At 43.8% G+C, this 15975-nt stretch overlaps 1 protein-coding gene across 4 annotated transcripts in view; it reads right to left on the bottom strand.

Annotated features, from left to right (window-relative positions):
* TAMM41 (TAM41 mitochondrial translocator assembly and maintenance homolog) overlaps positions 1-15599 on the bottom strand; it is a 74043-nt gene extending 58444 nt beyond the window's left edge. For 3 of the 4 annotated variants that reach the window (XM_021934193.2, XM_021934191.2, XM_021934192.2), the window contains exons 1-3: positions 15187-15599; positions 12703-12885; positions 7899-7991 (exon numbers count right to left, since the gene is read on the bottom strand). In XM_021934193.2, the coding sequence (XP_021789885.1) occupies positions 7899-7991; positions 12703-12885; positions 15187-15321 (411 nt within the window). In that variant the 5' untranslated portion in view covers positions 15322-15599. Of the gene's footprint in view, positions 1-1662; positions 1812-7898; positions 7992-12702; positions 12886-15186 lie in introns of all 4 variants that reach the window. The other variant, XM_021934194.2, reaches the window with a different exon arrangement.
* Positions 15600-15975: the final 376 nt, after the last annotated feature.

Below are 15975 nucleotides of genomic sequence, written 5' to 3'. Positions count from 1 at the left end.
TAATACCCAGGGACCACATTTTGAGAATTACTGCTCTAAGGTGTACACTTACTGCTGTCAAATTGCTCTTCAGAGTGGTTATACCAATTTACACTCCCACCATAATCTTTTTAAAACATCATACTGTTTCTGACTGACTTTCTACACAAAAGAAAGGGTCTAGAAGTCCCTAATAAAGACTCCCATATGTCTAAAATGTATCTACCATCTCTAAATCATGGGTACTATTGACACATTTTTCACCTATTCTAGAAAACAGGGCACAAGTTGCCTTTTGTTTGTCAAATACAGATAATTTTTGACAAAATTAAGATGGCACATAAAAGATACACTATGAGAAACTGTAAAATAAATATCAGAAAGCAAAGAAAGAGGAGAATGCTGCAGTATCCCAAGGCATAGTTTCTTCTCTTCTAATTGTAAAAAACAGCATTATAAAACACATAACTACTATTTTATCAATCAGGCTTCAGAATCTAAATTCTTTTACCTTTTTTCCCTACTTTTTTCTAAGGGAATATTTATAACATACAAACATCATATATGGTAGGTACGCCACTTGATTCAATACTACCCCCTCCTCCCTTAAAATTCTGAGGACTTAATGGACCTTAATTAAGCTTTTCAGCCCTTAGGTGAGTTCAGCATTACTGCAATCATCTGCAGAGAGTAACCCATGACCAGCCAGGAACATGACTTGCCTACAGTTGCATAATGAATTGGCAACAAAAATCAGGATCACACCCTTTTACTTGGCAAATTCAGCTCTGAATATTCTGAATTATTCTCATGCATTGATTTATGGTTCTATTCTGGTTAACTTATCTTGAAAGATGATTAAAACAAATTTTAAGGTCCTATAAAAACACCTATGCTTATTCCTTGAATAACTTTCCTAAACCTTATACAGTTGGCTTTTCATATCCGTGGGTTCTGCACCCATGGATTCAACCAATCACAGATGGGAAACACTCAGGGAAAAAAAAAAAAAAAATCCACAAACTTCCAAAAAGCAAATGTAGAATTTGCCACCACAGGCCAATTAGTATGTTGAAGGCAGGTGAATGACGTGATGTCTAAGCACAGTATTAGGTATTACCAGTCACCTAGAGATGCTCTAAAATACACAGGAGGATGTGCATAGGTTGTATGTTAATACTAGGCCATTTTATATCAGAGACGTGAATCTGAGGGTGGGGGCAGGTCCTAAAACCAATCCCCATAGACACCAAGGGATGGCTGTATTCCATACTGAATTATTAATCTAGGAGGGCAACTGCCTCCTCTTACTGACAGAAAACTTAGGCCCGGAGGGGGTTAAACGATTTCTCCAAGAGACTAGTGGCAAACTGGATCGGGATCCAGTCCCAGGATTCACCCAGTGCTCTTTCCACAACTCTGTGATGTCTCTTTACTTCCACATTCCCATTCTTCATCCCCATTCATCACACATCCTTCTCCTCTGTTTTTGATGGCTTAGAAACCCAGTGAAATTAGGAGCTATTTTGAGACGCTAACAACTCAAAGATGCAAAGAAAAGTTTGGGGAAATTTTCCTAGTTAACAAAATATCACTTGTTCTCCAAGGAAGTTGTTCTACCTAGACTGTAAGAAAGCAGTCTGCTATTTAAGGTTAAGAGGGTGAAAATAAAAGCATCCTTACTCAAAGGAAAAATGTCAATTCGGAAGATTCTGCTACTGTGCTGATCTGGTTCTTCAACGAAAGGTGAACTAGGAACTTGTCTCAGCAGCACTGTTATTTGTTGTTCAGAGTGAAAAGCCAGTGAACTCTTGGGACACTGCCAGAGAGGCCTGGGAAAAGAAGAAAGTGCTCAGATTTGTGAATAGCTGTTTGTATCTTACTGGGAATGCCCCAACCTGAACTGCATAGATAACATTAGCACGACTGCCAGGGAGGAAAATCTTTACTGGAGAGAAAGGGGCATTGCTTAAAGGGACTTTCAAAGGAGAGATTTGTGAGTACCTTTCAAGATAGGAAAAAAGAGAAAGTCACATGTGGGCTCCTCTAAAACTGTCACAAGGAGAGACTACTTGAATTGCAAAGAGTGAAATTTTAATCACAAAGAACACAGCCCTACCTACTGTTCAAATACTCAACCGTCCACCAGAACTGTTCCATTCCAAACGACCAGGAGGTTTAACTCTTCTAAATAGTCATTGCTTAAGGATGAAGAAGAAACACTGAACATTACAGCTGGATGAAACCTTACTCAATATCTACCTGCTGGACTCTGGGCTCTTTGAGGACAAGCAACATGGTATCATTTCAAAAAATTCCTTTGGCATACACAGAGAAGAAACAGTTGTCTTTTGAATAAAGAAATGAATGGCTCAATCTGTGCATTTCAAACGCTAGCAGCCCAAACATTTGCTTATAGCAGGGCAGAGCCAGAATTAGTAAGCCAGGTTTTCCAACTCCCAATTTAGGGATCTTTTATACCACTGAGGGTTTTTCTACCCACACAAAAAAATTAATCAATAAAGCTACAATACGGTGATGGTTGCACTCTGTGAATATAGTAAAAATCACTGAATTGTACTCTTTAAATGGTTGAGCTGTGTGGTATGTGAATTTTATCTCAACAAAGCTGTTATTAAAAAATAGGCCATACATGGGGGCTCACGTCTGTAATCCCAGCACTTTGAGAGGCTGAGGCAAGTGGATCCCTTCAGCCAAGGAGTTCAAGACCAATGTGGGCAACATGGCAAAACCCCATCTTCACAAAAAAAAAAATACAAAAATTAGCTGGGCATGGTGGCATGTGCCTACGGTTCCAGCTATTCAGGAGGCTGAGATGGGAGGATTGGTTGAGCCCGGGAGGTTGAGTAAACCGTGTTCATGCCACTCCACTTCAGCCTGAGTGACAAAGCAACATCCTGTTGCAAAAATAAAACTAAAATTAAATAAAGCTACATTACTAAAAGGCAAAATATATTGCAACGAATACATTAAATAAATTAAAATCCTCTTAACAAGGTGGCAAAAAACCACTGCATGTCAATATAAATGCCTTAAAAACTCAAGCACAATTATCTATACACTAAAAACAATGTAAAATACAAATATCCAAAATTACGTTAACTAAGAAAGTAACCATTAATTATTACTTGAGAGGTTTCTTGGCTTAAAAAAAGATTGGTCACAATGCTATATTAAACACTTTAAATTCCATGGTTTTTTACTTGGGAAAATATTAATAAACTCAGAAACTTAAGGTTGTACTGAAAATAAAATTAGGGTATTACATCAATTATGAGATAAGTTAATGGTAAAGTATGATAAAAATTTAACTTACACTCAACTTTTCCCAGAAAGTCCATCTTTTTAAGCAAGATACTCATATATATATTTGGAGACAGGGTCTTGCTCTGTCACTCAGGTTGGAGTGCAGTGGCATGATCTTAACTCGCTGCAACCTCCACCTCCTGGGTTCAAGTGATTCTCCTGACTCAGCCTCCCTAGTAGCTGAGATTACAGGTGTGCGCCACCATGCCTGGCTGATTTTTCCATTATTTAGTAGAAATGGGGTTTCGCCATGTTGGCCAGGCTGGTCTTGAACTCCTGACCTCAGGTGATTCCCCGACCTCGGCCTCCCAAAGTGCTAGGATTACAGGTGTGAGCCACCGCGCCTGGTCTATATTCCTTTTAAAGACTTAAATTGTTAGTGACTGAGAAATTCTATTTCAATTTGTAAGATGCAAGACAACTCTGGGGCTTTAGACAACATAATTTAATGTGACTCCTTTTAAAACACATAAAGATAAAGAATTCATACTCATATTCTCATAATTCTTTCTTAAGATATTTACCCAACTTTCTTGTCCAAAATACTACCACCCTCTTTTCATTAGATTTGTTTATCAAGTCTGATTAATACTTGCTGCCACCTAGAGGTGGCAGTTTGTTTAAAATCATGATCATTATAAGTGGCAGTTTGTTTAAAAATTTTTATCATTCTGGTTAACAGTGATTTCCACATGTTGAAAACTGGGAGCAAGGTGGAAGAGAGAGTTAATTTGCCCATTTATCATTCTCAATTAAAAAAAAAATATGTTCAACACTTTCAAATGATTTTATGATACCCTAATTTTCTTGTGCTAGAAGCACAAAAAGCCTTAGAAAATAATCATTGCTATCAGTAACATGTTCTTCTCCAAGTCAGCTGAGAAACGCAGAGTTTTGCATGATATGAGCATGGCTGCTACTACTTGTCTTGAATTGCTGTTTTTGTTTTACAAGGATATAACAGTTAGATAAAACCTGAGGTCATTTCCAGTGCTTACATTCTGAGATTTCATGGCATTTCTGGTTTCTAAAGCCTTTTTTAAAATTTTGAAATATTCTAAACATAAAGTATAATGCAAAGAATAATATAACATTTTAACATTCAATTTCTATCTCAAAATAACTGAGATAAGCAAAGGCACAGAGAGAAGGGAAAGACCATTTTCTGAGTGTCTACTAAGTACCAGGCATTTCAGAACACTCTGAGGTCAGCGCCATCAGACTCATCTACAGATGCAAACACCCTGAGGCTTAGGGAAACTGCCAGTGGTGCAGGGTCACAATATTAGCAAGCATCAGAGCTGGGATCCTAACCCTGTATCTGTTGGATTCTGAAACACTGCATTCTTCCCAGCACTACTACCCTGCTTGCAATACTCCTTTTCTTTTTTTTTTTTTTTTTTTTCTGAGACTAGGTCTCACTCTGTCACCTAGGCTGGAGTGTAGAGTGCAATAGCACAATCTCAGCTCACTTCTGCCTCCCAGGTTCCAGCGATTCTCCTGCCTCAGCAGCCCGAGTAGTTGGAATTACAGGGGCATGCCGCAACCCCCAATTAATTATAGTATTTTTAGTAGAGATGGGGTTTTTCCATGTTGTCCAGGCTGTTCTCGAACTCCTGGCCTCAAGTGATCTGTCTGCCTCAGCCTCCCAAAATGCTGGGATTACAAGCATGAGTCACGGCACCCGGCTCTGCTTCCAATTTTCAACACCTTTGTGGACCTTTATTCCACAGATAAATTAACTGAAGTTCAGAAAGATAAAACAAGATGCCCAAGTTTATGTAACAGCTAATGGGTAGCAGGACTGAATATGACTCAAGGCTTCTAATTTGATGTCCATCAAGCTACATATTTTGTTTTTGTTTGTTTTGAGAGAGTCTCGCTTTGTCACCCATGCTGGAGTGCAGTAGTGCAATTTCAGATCACTGCAACCTCCACTTTCTGGGTTCAAGTGGTTCTCCTGCCTCAGCCTCCTGAAAAGCTGGGATTACCAGCATGTGCCACCATGCCCGACTAACTTTTGTATTTTTAGAAGAGACGGGGTTTCACTATGATGGCCAGGCTGGTCTCAAACTCCTGACCTCAAGTGATCCACCTACCTCGGCCTCCCAAAGTGCTGAGATTACAGGCGTGAGCCTCCGTGCCTGGCCCATCTTTTGCGTATTAAAAACAAACAAACAAAAAAAACCCTTGGAAATAAAATATTTACAAATTTCCAATTGCTCAATTATGAGCTTTACTAGTCATCCAACTTAGAAATGAGAAATTTATCTGTATAGACATGAAATTTCAGTAAGCCTATCATTTCTGGACTTTAAAAATGTTTTTAATTAAAGTAAAAGTTACAGTGAAGTGCACAGATCTTAAGGGTACAGTTTGATAAATTTGTCCATGCATATACCTGTGTAACCCCTGCCCGGATCAAGTGTTTCTGGACATTTTAAAGAGCTACACTACAAAACTGTAAGCCCAGGTGCAAGGCAGGAGAATCCTGACAGCCCATGCAGATCAATAAAGAGATGTTTATGACACAAATCAGTGAGCTAAGGCTATGGAAATCTGTCATTTTTCCCGTAGACAGCTATAGAAGCAGCACATCGCTGTCAGGGGAGACACTCAAGAACAATCCACCGCCCTCTTGTGGAGCCTGGGACCCTCTCACACACAATGAAAATCTTCCTTATAGTAGGAAGTGTGAGATTAGCAACTGTAACTGTTTAACATAGTTCTCAAACTGTGGAAAGACCCCTTCTCAGAACACAGACTGATTATCTGAAAAATAAAAGAAAAAAAAGAAAGGTGATATTGCAAATACTTGTTAAAAGTTTAAGTTCTCTCCCACTTTTTTTTTCCTGTTTTGTGTTTGTTTCCTGTTTCTACTGAAGCCCAAGGAGAAGTCTACTCCCCATAGCCTCCTCTACCTGTGTCCCCAAAGAGCTAAGACAATAGAGAAGGCATCACCAATGGCCTGAGAAAGAGAATAAAAGGGATGGGAACACCAGTCCCTTGGAATAACTACTTGGTGCATTCATTTACTCAAAGGTTACTGAAGCATCCCACGATCCAGGCACTGCCCTTGGGATGCATCAGTGGACAAACAGTGCCTCCATGGTACATGTCCTAGGAGACAAGGTGACTGGGTAGTGCTGAGGAAGGCTCCACTGAGGCACTAGGCACCTCCTCTGCCACCCTCCCCCAGCCCAAATGAGTCAACTTGGAGCCCAATGCAGTCACTGGAGAATCTTGAGTGGGAGGGCAGCAGGAGGGAGAGTGGACTGCGACCCGGCTTCTACTCCCAGCACCTCTGACTCCAAATATGGGTGTCACACCAACCAATTATCCAGCCCTCCAGACACCAACTGACTGTCCTACAACTAAATTCGATTCTGACCCTAGCTACCTGGAGTCAGAGTCAGATCCCACAGGTTACAGGCTCAGTTCCACAAGCCTCCCCTACTTCAGACACCAATCACAAGTCCAGGTGGCCTGTACAGTGATTGTTTACTAGAAAGGGATAGGGGCTACTTCCCCTTTCTTTTGGCCTCATAATTTGCTAGAATGGCTCACAGAGCTCAGGAAGGCTTTTTTTTTTTTTTTTTAGACAGAGTCTCACTCTGTCACCCAGGCTGGGGTGCAGTGGCGTAATCTCGGCTCATTGCAATTTCCATCTCCCAGGTTCACGTGATCCTCCTGCCTCAGCCTCCCCCAGTAGCCAGGGTTGCAGGCATGCACCACCACGGCCAGCTAACTTTTTTGTATTTTTAGTAGAGATGGGATTTCACCACATTGGCCACGCTGGTCTTGAACTCCTGACCTCAAATGATCCACCCACCTTGGCCTCCCAAAGTCCTGGGATTACAGGTGTGAGCCACTGTGCCCAGCCAGGAAGGCACTTCACTTGCATGTACTTGGTTATTATAAAGGACACAACTCAGGAACTGCCAAATGGAAGAGATGCTTGGTAAGATACGGGGTAGCAGAAGGCTGTGGAGCTCCACATCTCCGGGCACACCACCCTCCCAGCACCTTGATGTGCTTACCAACCCAGAAGTTGTCAGAACCCCTTTGATTTTTTATGGAGGTTCCACTGCCTATGCATGACTGATTAAATCACTGGCCACTGGTGATTGGCCCAATCTCCAGCCCTTCTTCCCTCTGTGAAGGTGGGAGTGGCGGGCCTGAAAGGTCCAGCCTCTCATCACATGGCTGGCTCCCTGGCAACCAACCCTATCCTGAATCTATCTAGCGGCCCATCAAGAGTCACTTCATTAGTATAAACTCAGATATGACTGAAAGGAACTTGTTATGAATAATAAAAGACACTCATCCCTATCACTCAGATATTCCAAGGGTTTTAGGACCTCTGAACCAGGAGCCCAAGGAAAAAAACCAAATACATATTTCTTCTTATATCACAATATCACAAGAGAATATGTGGATATTATTTGGCAATAAATTTTATAGGGAATAGGAACAGTCAAAAACTCATTTCTATTTCCAGAGTTCCATCTCACTGCAATCACAATGATCAAAGTAAGGTTAGGCTCAGAGAGGAAAGGCATCCCTAACTGTGCAGCCTGTAAAACACTCACCGGTTTTTGGAGTCGTCCAGCAATGTATAAGTTATTCCAGTTGAGGAGATCTTCAATCAGAATATTAGTGCTAATAACTCCATATTTGATAAGCTGAAGGGAAAAACGGCACAAAAAGGAGTAAAATACCATGATATTGCTTATACAAGTACAAAACATAAGGAAATATATAAAATTCTTGATCAGAGCAGTACTTTGATTCCAAAGCCACTCAAAACGCCTGCCTGGTGAAAACACACATCTCCACCAAAACCTTCGAGAGGTTTAGTGCCCAAGACTGGTTTGGCCGCTAGGGTATCTGAGGCGAGGTTGAAACTGCCTTCACAAGATTATAACAGTAAGAGAAGTCCAGCATGGCTGACTCCATCTTGCTGCCAGCCTCACAGGCTGGCTATCCAAGCTCATGCCTGGGCGTAGGTCAAGCCAACCAAGGGGGAGGAATATAGTTTATAGTTTAATTTTGAAGCAAGTATGACAATAGTCCCTCCCTAAAACTGTTCCCCTCCCCAGTCCAGAGCTGAAATCACCTTTGTAAAACTAATGAAAGTCCACAAGATTAGGGTTATGGGAAGAGCCTGAATTCTGCTAAAATGTTGGCATAGCTTCTATGATGTCTTACTGCTCAGGAGACATGTGTTCAGAGGTCACAAGACTTGTGAGTTCTCCAATTAATCCTTTAGATAACATCACTACTGGAGAACCTAAGATTGGTCTTTTGAGATGTTTTCAGACATTTGCATTCTGGCAACTGACTGACCCCACCCAGAACCACCATGACTCAACACTCAATTGGTCCTGTTGTCCCTCCCCCACCAAAAGGCCCACTCTGCCCACGAGGCCTGTTTTCCACACCTGTATGATCGCATCCCCAACCAATCAGCAGTACCCATTCCCTAGTCCCCTGCTCACCAAACTATCCTTCAAAAACCCTAACTTCCGAGCTTTCAGGGAGAGTGATTTGAGTGACAACGCCAGTTCTCCTGTGTGCCCAGCCTCACGTCAATGTTAATTAAACTCCCCCCTTTTTTTTTTTTTTTTTGAGATGGAATCTCACTCTGTCACCTGGAGCGCAGTGGCACAATCTCAGCTCACCGCAACCTCTGCCTCCCGGGTTCAAGCCATTCTTGCACCTCAGCCTCTTGAGTAGCTGGGATTACAGGTGCACGGTACCACGTCTGGCTGATTTTCTGTATTTTTAGTAGAGACAGGGTTTCATTATGTTGGCCAGGCTGGTCTCGAACTCCTGACCTCTAGTGATTTGCCCACCTCGGCCTCCCAAAGTGCTGGGATTACAGGCGTGAGCCACCGCGCCTGGCCTAATTAAACTCTTTACTGCAATACCACAGTCACAGTGCCTGTCCATGCAACAGGCAGGAAGAACCCACCAGGCAATTACAAGGTGACCACTATTTCAACTTAGGTCCATGTGATGTTAAAGATGGAACGGCTCTTAGATGCTATCTAGTATTGGTCCTCAGTGGATTGGGATTAAAAAAAACTGGTCCTTCCCCAAAGACAGTTTGAGAAGTGATAATTTAGTTCATGTTCCTCATTTGAGAAATAAAAAACCTAAAGCTCAGAGAGAACAAATGACATGCTCAAGGTGGCACCAGTAGTAGCAGAGTCAAAACTAGGTCCCAGAATTGCAGTCTGGTCTTCCAATGCTCTTTTCATTACAAAGTACAAGAAATTTTCCTTTAATTAAAACTTTTCACTGACATCGTTTACATAGTGAATTTCTCTTTTGCTATTGACTGTTTCAAACACTTCTGTAATTACAAAGCAACATCCAAAAATAAAACTTCTTTATTCACGCTAAAACAAGAAATTACAGTTCAGCCCATTTCTTTTTTTTTTTTTTTTTTGAGACAGAGTCTCACTCTGTTGCCCATGCTGGAATGCAGTGGCATGATTTTGGCTCACTGCAGCCCTGAACTCCCTGGGCTCCAGTGATCCTCCCACCTCAGTCTCCAGAGTAGCTGGAACCACAGGCATGCATCATCATGCCCGACTAATTTTTGTATTTTTTGTAGAGACAGGGTTTCACCATGTTGCCCAGGCTGGTCTTGAACGCCTGGGCTCAAGCAATCCACCCACCTTGGCCTCCCAAAGTGCTAGGATTACAGGCATGAGCTGCCGTGCCTGGACAGTTAAGCCCATTTCAATAGTAATCTGCACAAATCCTGTAGATTTCCCAGGTTAACAAAGTCCCATTTGCATAAACAAGTATCTTCAGACCCACTTTGCTGAACTTCAGTATCCAAACAGCCTTCTCAAGCTGCAAATATATAAAAAGCAGCTAAAAATTGTCAACTAAAAAGTATGGTCTTTTGGCATATAATTATGCCCAAACATTTGGTTACTGGAACTTATAATATTGCTTGAAAATTACTAATTAGAGATAGGTTTGGCATAATATTAACTGTGGAGAAAGAAGAAAGCTAAGAGTTCTGCATGACTCAAGTGGATATAGAAGGCTGTACTGAGTGTCAGCCTTTTTCCCCCCAACTCCAGCAGCAGCACTGCAGAAAGCCCTTCTAGCTGCAGTCAAGTAACCACTGGGAGGTAACGGAAACACCATGGGCCTGGAAGTCAGGGGACCTGTTGCAAACTAGTTGCATGACCTTATGGAAGTCATTTCCTCTCTTTGAACTTCAGTTTCCTCAACTGCAAAATACAGGCAAAGCAGGGCTGGATCTCAACCAGAAAAGCAAATACATGGCCCAAGGGGTATGCAGACATCACCAGTCAATCACAACACTTACTCCTTAGCCAAGTTCAGATAGACCTTCAAATCCTTCTCAAGTCAGTACTCCAACCTCCTGCCCTTTAAAGCGTGGGCCTTTGACCAGTGGCATCGGCATCACCTGGGAGCTTATAACAAATGCAGAATCATGCCTATAATCCCAGCACTTTGGGAGGCCAAGGTGGGTGGATGACCTGAGGTCAGGAGTTCGTAAACAGCCTGGTCAACACAGTGAAACCTCACTCTACTAAAAATACAAAAACTTAGCCAGGCATGATTACAGTAGCGGGCGCTGTAATCCCAGCTACTCGGGAGGCTAAGGCAGGAGAATCGCTTGAACCCGGGAGGTGGAGGTTGCAGTGAGCGGAGATCGCACCATTGCACTCCAGCCTGGGCAACAAGAGCAAAACTCCATCTCAAAAAAAAAAAAAAAAAGCAGAATCTTGGCGGGGCATGGTGGCTCACACCTGTAATCCCAGTACTTTGGGATGCCAAGATGGTCAGATTGTTTGGGATCAGGAGTTTGAGACCAGCCTGGGCAACATGGCAAAACCCTGTCTCTACGAAAAATACAACAATTAGCCAGGCATGGTGGTAGGTGCCTGTAGTCCCAGCTACTTGGGAGGCTGAGGTGGGTAGATGGCTTGAGCCCGGGAGGCAGAGGTTGCGGTGAGCCAAGACAGCGCCACTGTAATCCAGCCTGGGTGACAGAGCCAGACTCTGTTTCAAAAAAAGAAAAAAAAAAGCAGAATCTCAGGTTCCATCTCAGACCAACTGAGTCAGGATCTGCATTTAAATGGGATCTCCAGGTGGTTCGATGCCTGTCAAAGTCTGACTGCTTTGAGCAATGAGTGGCAGAGCTGGCACAGCAAGTGAAACCCATATGTCATCCCTTGCCCAGGGAAGCTCTAGGAAGCTTCTGATTTAGACCCCTACTGATCCTTGCAGATTGGGGTTCTGCTTAGCTCTTGACAGCTCTCTTGGAGACTGGGATGCTTCAGCTGAAAGACAGTTCAACAAAGTTCCTGCTGTCAGATGACCCACCAGCAGGAATCTATGCAACTTACCTGCTCTCCAACACCCACTGTCAAATTCCACCCATCTCCTAGCACCAAGAGGTTCCTGTCTATCACCTGACACACATGCTCCCAATCACCTGTGTTATCTTCTTCACTTCCAACTTCTTGCTGGGGGTGTCTGCCCCTCTTTCTAGATAAAATCAGTCTCCAATCTGACCCTAAATTGGCCTGCCTATTCCTCCCACTGACCAGACCAATGGTTCCAGACCAGCAGCTTCAGCACTGTTTGGAAGCATGTTAAGGGATGCAAATCTTCAATCCCCACCCAAGACCTAGTGATCAGAACTCTAGGGGTGGGACCCAGCAATCTGTGTGTCCAACAGACACATAACCTAGGGGATTCTGATGCACACTAAAACTTAAGAACCACTTGGCCAAAGACAAAAAAAATAAAGTCAGTCTGGCCGGGCTCAGTGGCTCACGCCTGTAATCCCAACACTTTGGGAGGCTGAGGCGGGCAGATCTTCCGAGGTCAGGAGTTCGAGACCAGCCTGGCCAACATGGTGAAGCCCTGTCTCTACTAAAAGGTGGCACACACCTGTAATCCCAGCTAACTGGGAGGTTTAAGCAGGAGAATCACTTGAACCCACGAGGCAGAGGTTGCAGTGAGCCAAGATCATACCACTGCACTCCAGCTTGGGCAACAAGAGCAAAACTCTGTCTCAAAAAATAAAAAAAATTTAATGAAAAAGTCAGTCACACCCAACCACCTCCTCACACTGCAATCACAGTTAATGGGAGATGAGGAAGGACTCCAGTCCCTGCTCTGTCCCCAAGTTCAAGACGTCTGGCAGGAGTGTGAATGTTCCCTGACTATAAGAACATACACACTATAAAAACATACATATTTCCTGACCATAACAACGTCCAGCAGGAGTGTGAATGTTTCCTGACTACAAGAACATACATATTTAGCTGGCACTCTAATCATCCAGGTTAGTAACCAGCCAACTTAAGACAAAGGCCAGCAGTCACTTACCCTGCCATCACACATGATCAATGAATTGTAGTAAACTCCAGCGCCATAGTTATTCTGGATGGATGTGATCATCTTGGGCCCTAAAACTTTTAGGAAAGAGTAGTGTCTCCAATTTTTCTTCAGGTTCTTTGAATGCCATGTGAAAGGGTCATCTACTGTGAACACAAAGTCCAGCATAGCATTCTGCAGAGTGAAGAAAAGACAATAATTTCAGTATTAATTCCTAGAAAGGCAGCAAGAGAGCATGGAAAAGCTCTAACATATTATGCAATTATGATCAATAGTCAGAAGGCCTGGTGCTGTCATCAGAAACGTGAGCGAGTCTCTGGAACCAATCTGAGCTTCATTTTCATCAATGTAATAATAGCAAACACTTCTTTAACATGTATTATTGTGCCAGCATTCTTTAAACACTTTATGGATAACATACGCAGTCACTCCATTTATCCTCACCACAACCCTACAAGGTAGCTACTGCTATTATCTCAATTTTACAAGAAACCAACGCACAGGGGATGATGCTCTTCGCCCAAGGACACAGAGCTTGTGAGTGGCAGACCTAAGTGGTCTGGCTCCAAATTGTGTGTGCTGTACCACTGCACTACACTGCCTTTCACAAATGTAGCTAAATGTGCTCCGCTTTTCTTCCAGATCAAATTAGCACCATCTGGATAAACTCTATGAAATATTTTATAAAAGGAAGTCAGTTATTTTATCTCTTACCCATTCACCAACCACTCATTGAGTACTTATAATGAGCTCTGACAGGCCCTAGGGTAGAAGTATAGAGCTCAGAGTCTACTGGAGAGAATAAACAAATTATCACTACATTGACTTCACAGAGGAATGCAAAATGTACTAGCTGCACTCAGAATGGGGATCAGATCAGGAGCACAGGAGGGAGAAATTCTCCTAGAGATGACAAACCTGAGTCTTGAAGGACATGTGAGTTAAACAGACTTGCTGGAAGCACTGGGGGAAGCACAGGGAAGGGTAGGGAGCCGTGTTGGAGGAAAGTGCCCTGTGGATATGGGAGCCGGCATGTTCTGGAAGCTGCCGTTAGATATGACTGAAATAGAACACATGTATGTGGTGGGAGATGAGATCAGAAAGGGAGGCTGTTTGCCACACTAGAAAATTTTCCTGCAGAAGAGCTGACTGGAGAGAGGAGGGACAAAGGGAGTGGGGGGAATTAGATCTGAAGCCATGGCAAGATTCCAGGTAAGAAATGAAATTATATTAGCTAAGGCGCTAAGGATGTGGACTGATGTGAGAGAGATTTAGGTGTTGGAATCTACAACTTGTTCACTTGAATGTAAGGAATCAAAAGTGAGGGAATGGGAAGGAAGGACCTTGTCTTGCAGGAAGTTCCAGGTCTACTCAAAGGAAAACCTCCATGGCAGAATGCAGAGGTCGCCATCAGGAGGCTAACGCCTGCTCTGTTTACCACAGTGTGACTCTACAGACCACTGGGGACACTTAAGATTTGGTGGCGAGGCGGGTATGGAATAAACATGTTTTTTAAAAATGTGTAATTACGTTAAGGTATATTCAGGAAAAATAACTAGCCTATAATAACATATAATTTCTCATATGCTGCCAATTTAAAGAAAAATATTAAATAGTAGTATAAGTGGGAAACACAAATCCAAGCCACAGCACAGATGGCCTCACCAGGAAGTGAACAGGCAGGATGTTCATCAGAAGACAGACTACGGTCAGGTATCCAGACGCAGGGGAACCAATTAAAACCTGCACACTGAATTCTGCAAACTACAAGGAAAACTGTACCCTTAATGAGGCTGTGCTGAGTCAACTCTGAAAAGTAACAATGCCTAGTCTCAGACCCTTGTTAAATGTGCTGAGCGAGGGTAAATACACGGGTCACGCACTAACTTTTGTTGTTAGTTACTTTCACTGCACCTGCCCGGGCCCTACAACCAGTCCGCCAATTTCCTGAAGTCAGAAGATCATTTTGCATTTTCTCCTACATTTATAGAGGTGACTCTCAACAAACTTGGCTGCGTATTAGAATCACCTGGGACGTTTCTTAAATTCCTGAAGCCCAGGCCGCATTCCAAACCAATTAAATCAGAATCTCCATCGGCGGAACCCGAGCATTAGGATTTTCTTAAAAGCTCCCCAGAAAATTCCGACGTCCACCCGACTGAAAACACTGAAAGAACCTGATAACTATTTCCTTTCCTTTCTTCCACTTGCCCCTGCAGCAACTTTTCCTTATGCTTAACTGCTTCTCCTGCTCTAGACCCACGTGGATTCCTAAGTATCCTTCAACACCGTCGCTTCAACTCGCGTTGTCGTTATACTAGGAATGCAGACCTATGGTTCACTCTGCTAGTGGACAAGTGGAGTGTGCAGAGCGGACAGGCGGCTCTCCGGCTCTGAAGGAATCGAGGGCAAAACGGGACTCGTGAGAACAGACAGTTCCCCGTCGTGGGGCTGACGGGGACTGCCCGGGCTCACCTTCTGGTCTGAACTGGGCCCTGCCTGGCGGTATACCCCGGAGCCGTAGACGAAAGCCAGACTCAGCTCCTCGGGGAAGTGAGACAGGATCTTGCGGAAGGTCACCCCCGAGCTCTGCAGCGCCTGCAGCGCCATGGGGTCGAGGCTGACAGGGGACCCTCAGCGCAGCAAGCCGAGGACAACAGGGCGGGGAACAGAAACCGGGTAGGCGGTTTAGGGTGGGAAATGGAAGTTGGAGACCGGCTCGAGGGACGCAAGGCTGAGTGTGGGGTGGGACTGCAAGAACGGGCAAGGATAGGGCAGTTGGGCCACGAACATCAGCGGCGGCAAGACACAGCCGGCTTAGACTGGCGTGGGCGGCGCTCGTGCCGGCCGAGCTTCCGTCCCTTGCTACGCCCCACGCACGCACACGCGCTTCCAAGACGCAAGAGGCGGTGCTCGCCTTAGTGTGGGGAACGTGATGGCTCTGCATTGTCCCCTCGTGGTCGGAGGAGTGCTCTACAGGCTGGCAGCCTCGGTTGCGACCTGGACAAATGGGCGGAGCCAAGCGTCATCCGACTCCGCGGCCGTGAGCCTTGATACCCACTGTACTTCTCTCTTCAAACCACGGTTTAAAGAATTACTATAAATCGTGAGCGTATTGAAAGCTTTTAAATGAGGCGACACTCACATAATATAGAACTAGCCGTTCTGAAATGGACAGAGTAGTAGCATTTTAGTACCTTCACAATATTGTGCACCCATCATCTCTCTAGTTCCAAAATTGAAGATTTCGAAGATTTAGAAAAA

This window comes from Papio anubis, chromosome 2 (genome assembly GCF_008728515.1).
Source record: "Papio anubis isolate 15944 chromosome 2, Panubis1.0, whole genome shotgun sequence".
NCBI lineage: Eukaryota > Metazoa > Chordata > Mammalia > Primates > Cercopithecidae > Papio > Papio anubis.
The sequence above is the reverse complement of the archived record's forward strand: the minus strand, read 5'-3'. Positions and strand labels throughout refer to the sequence as shown.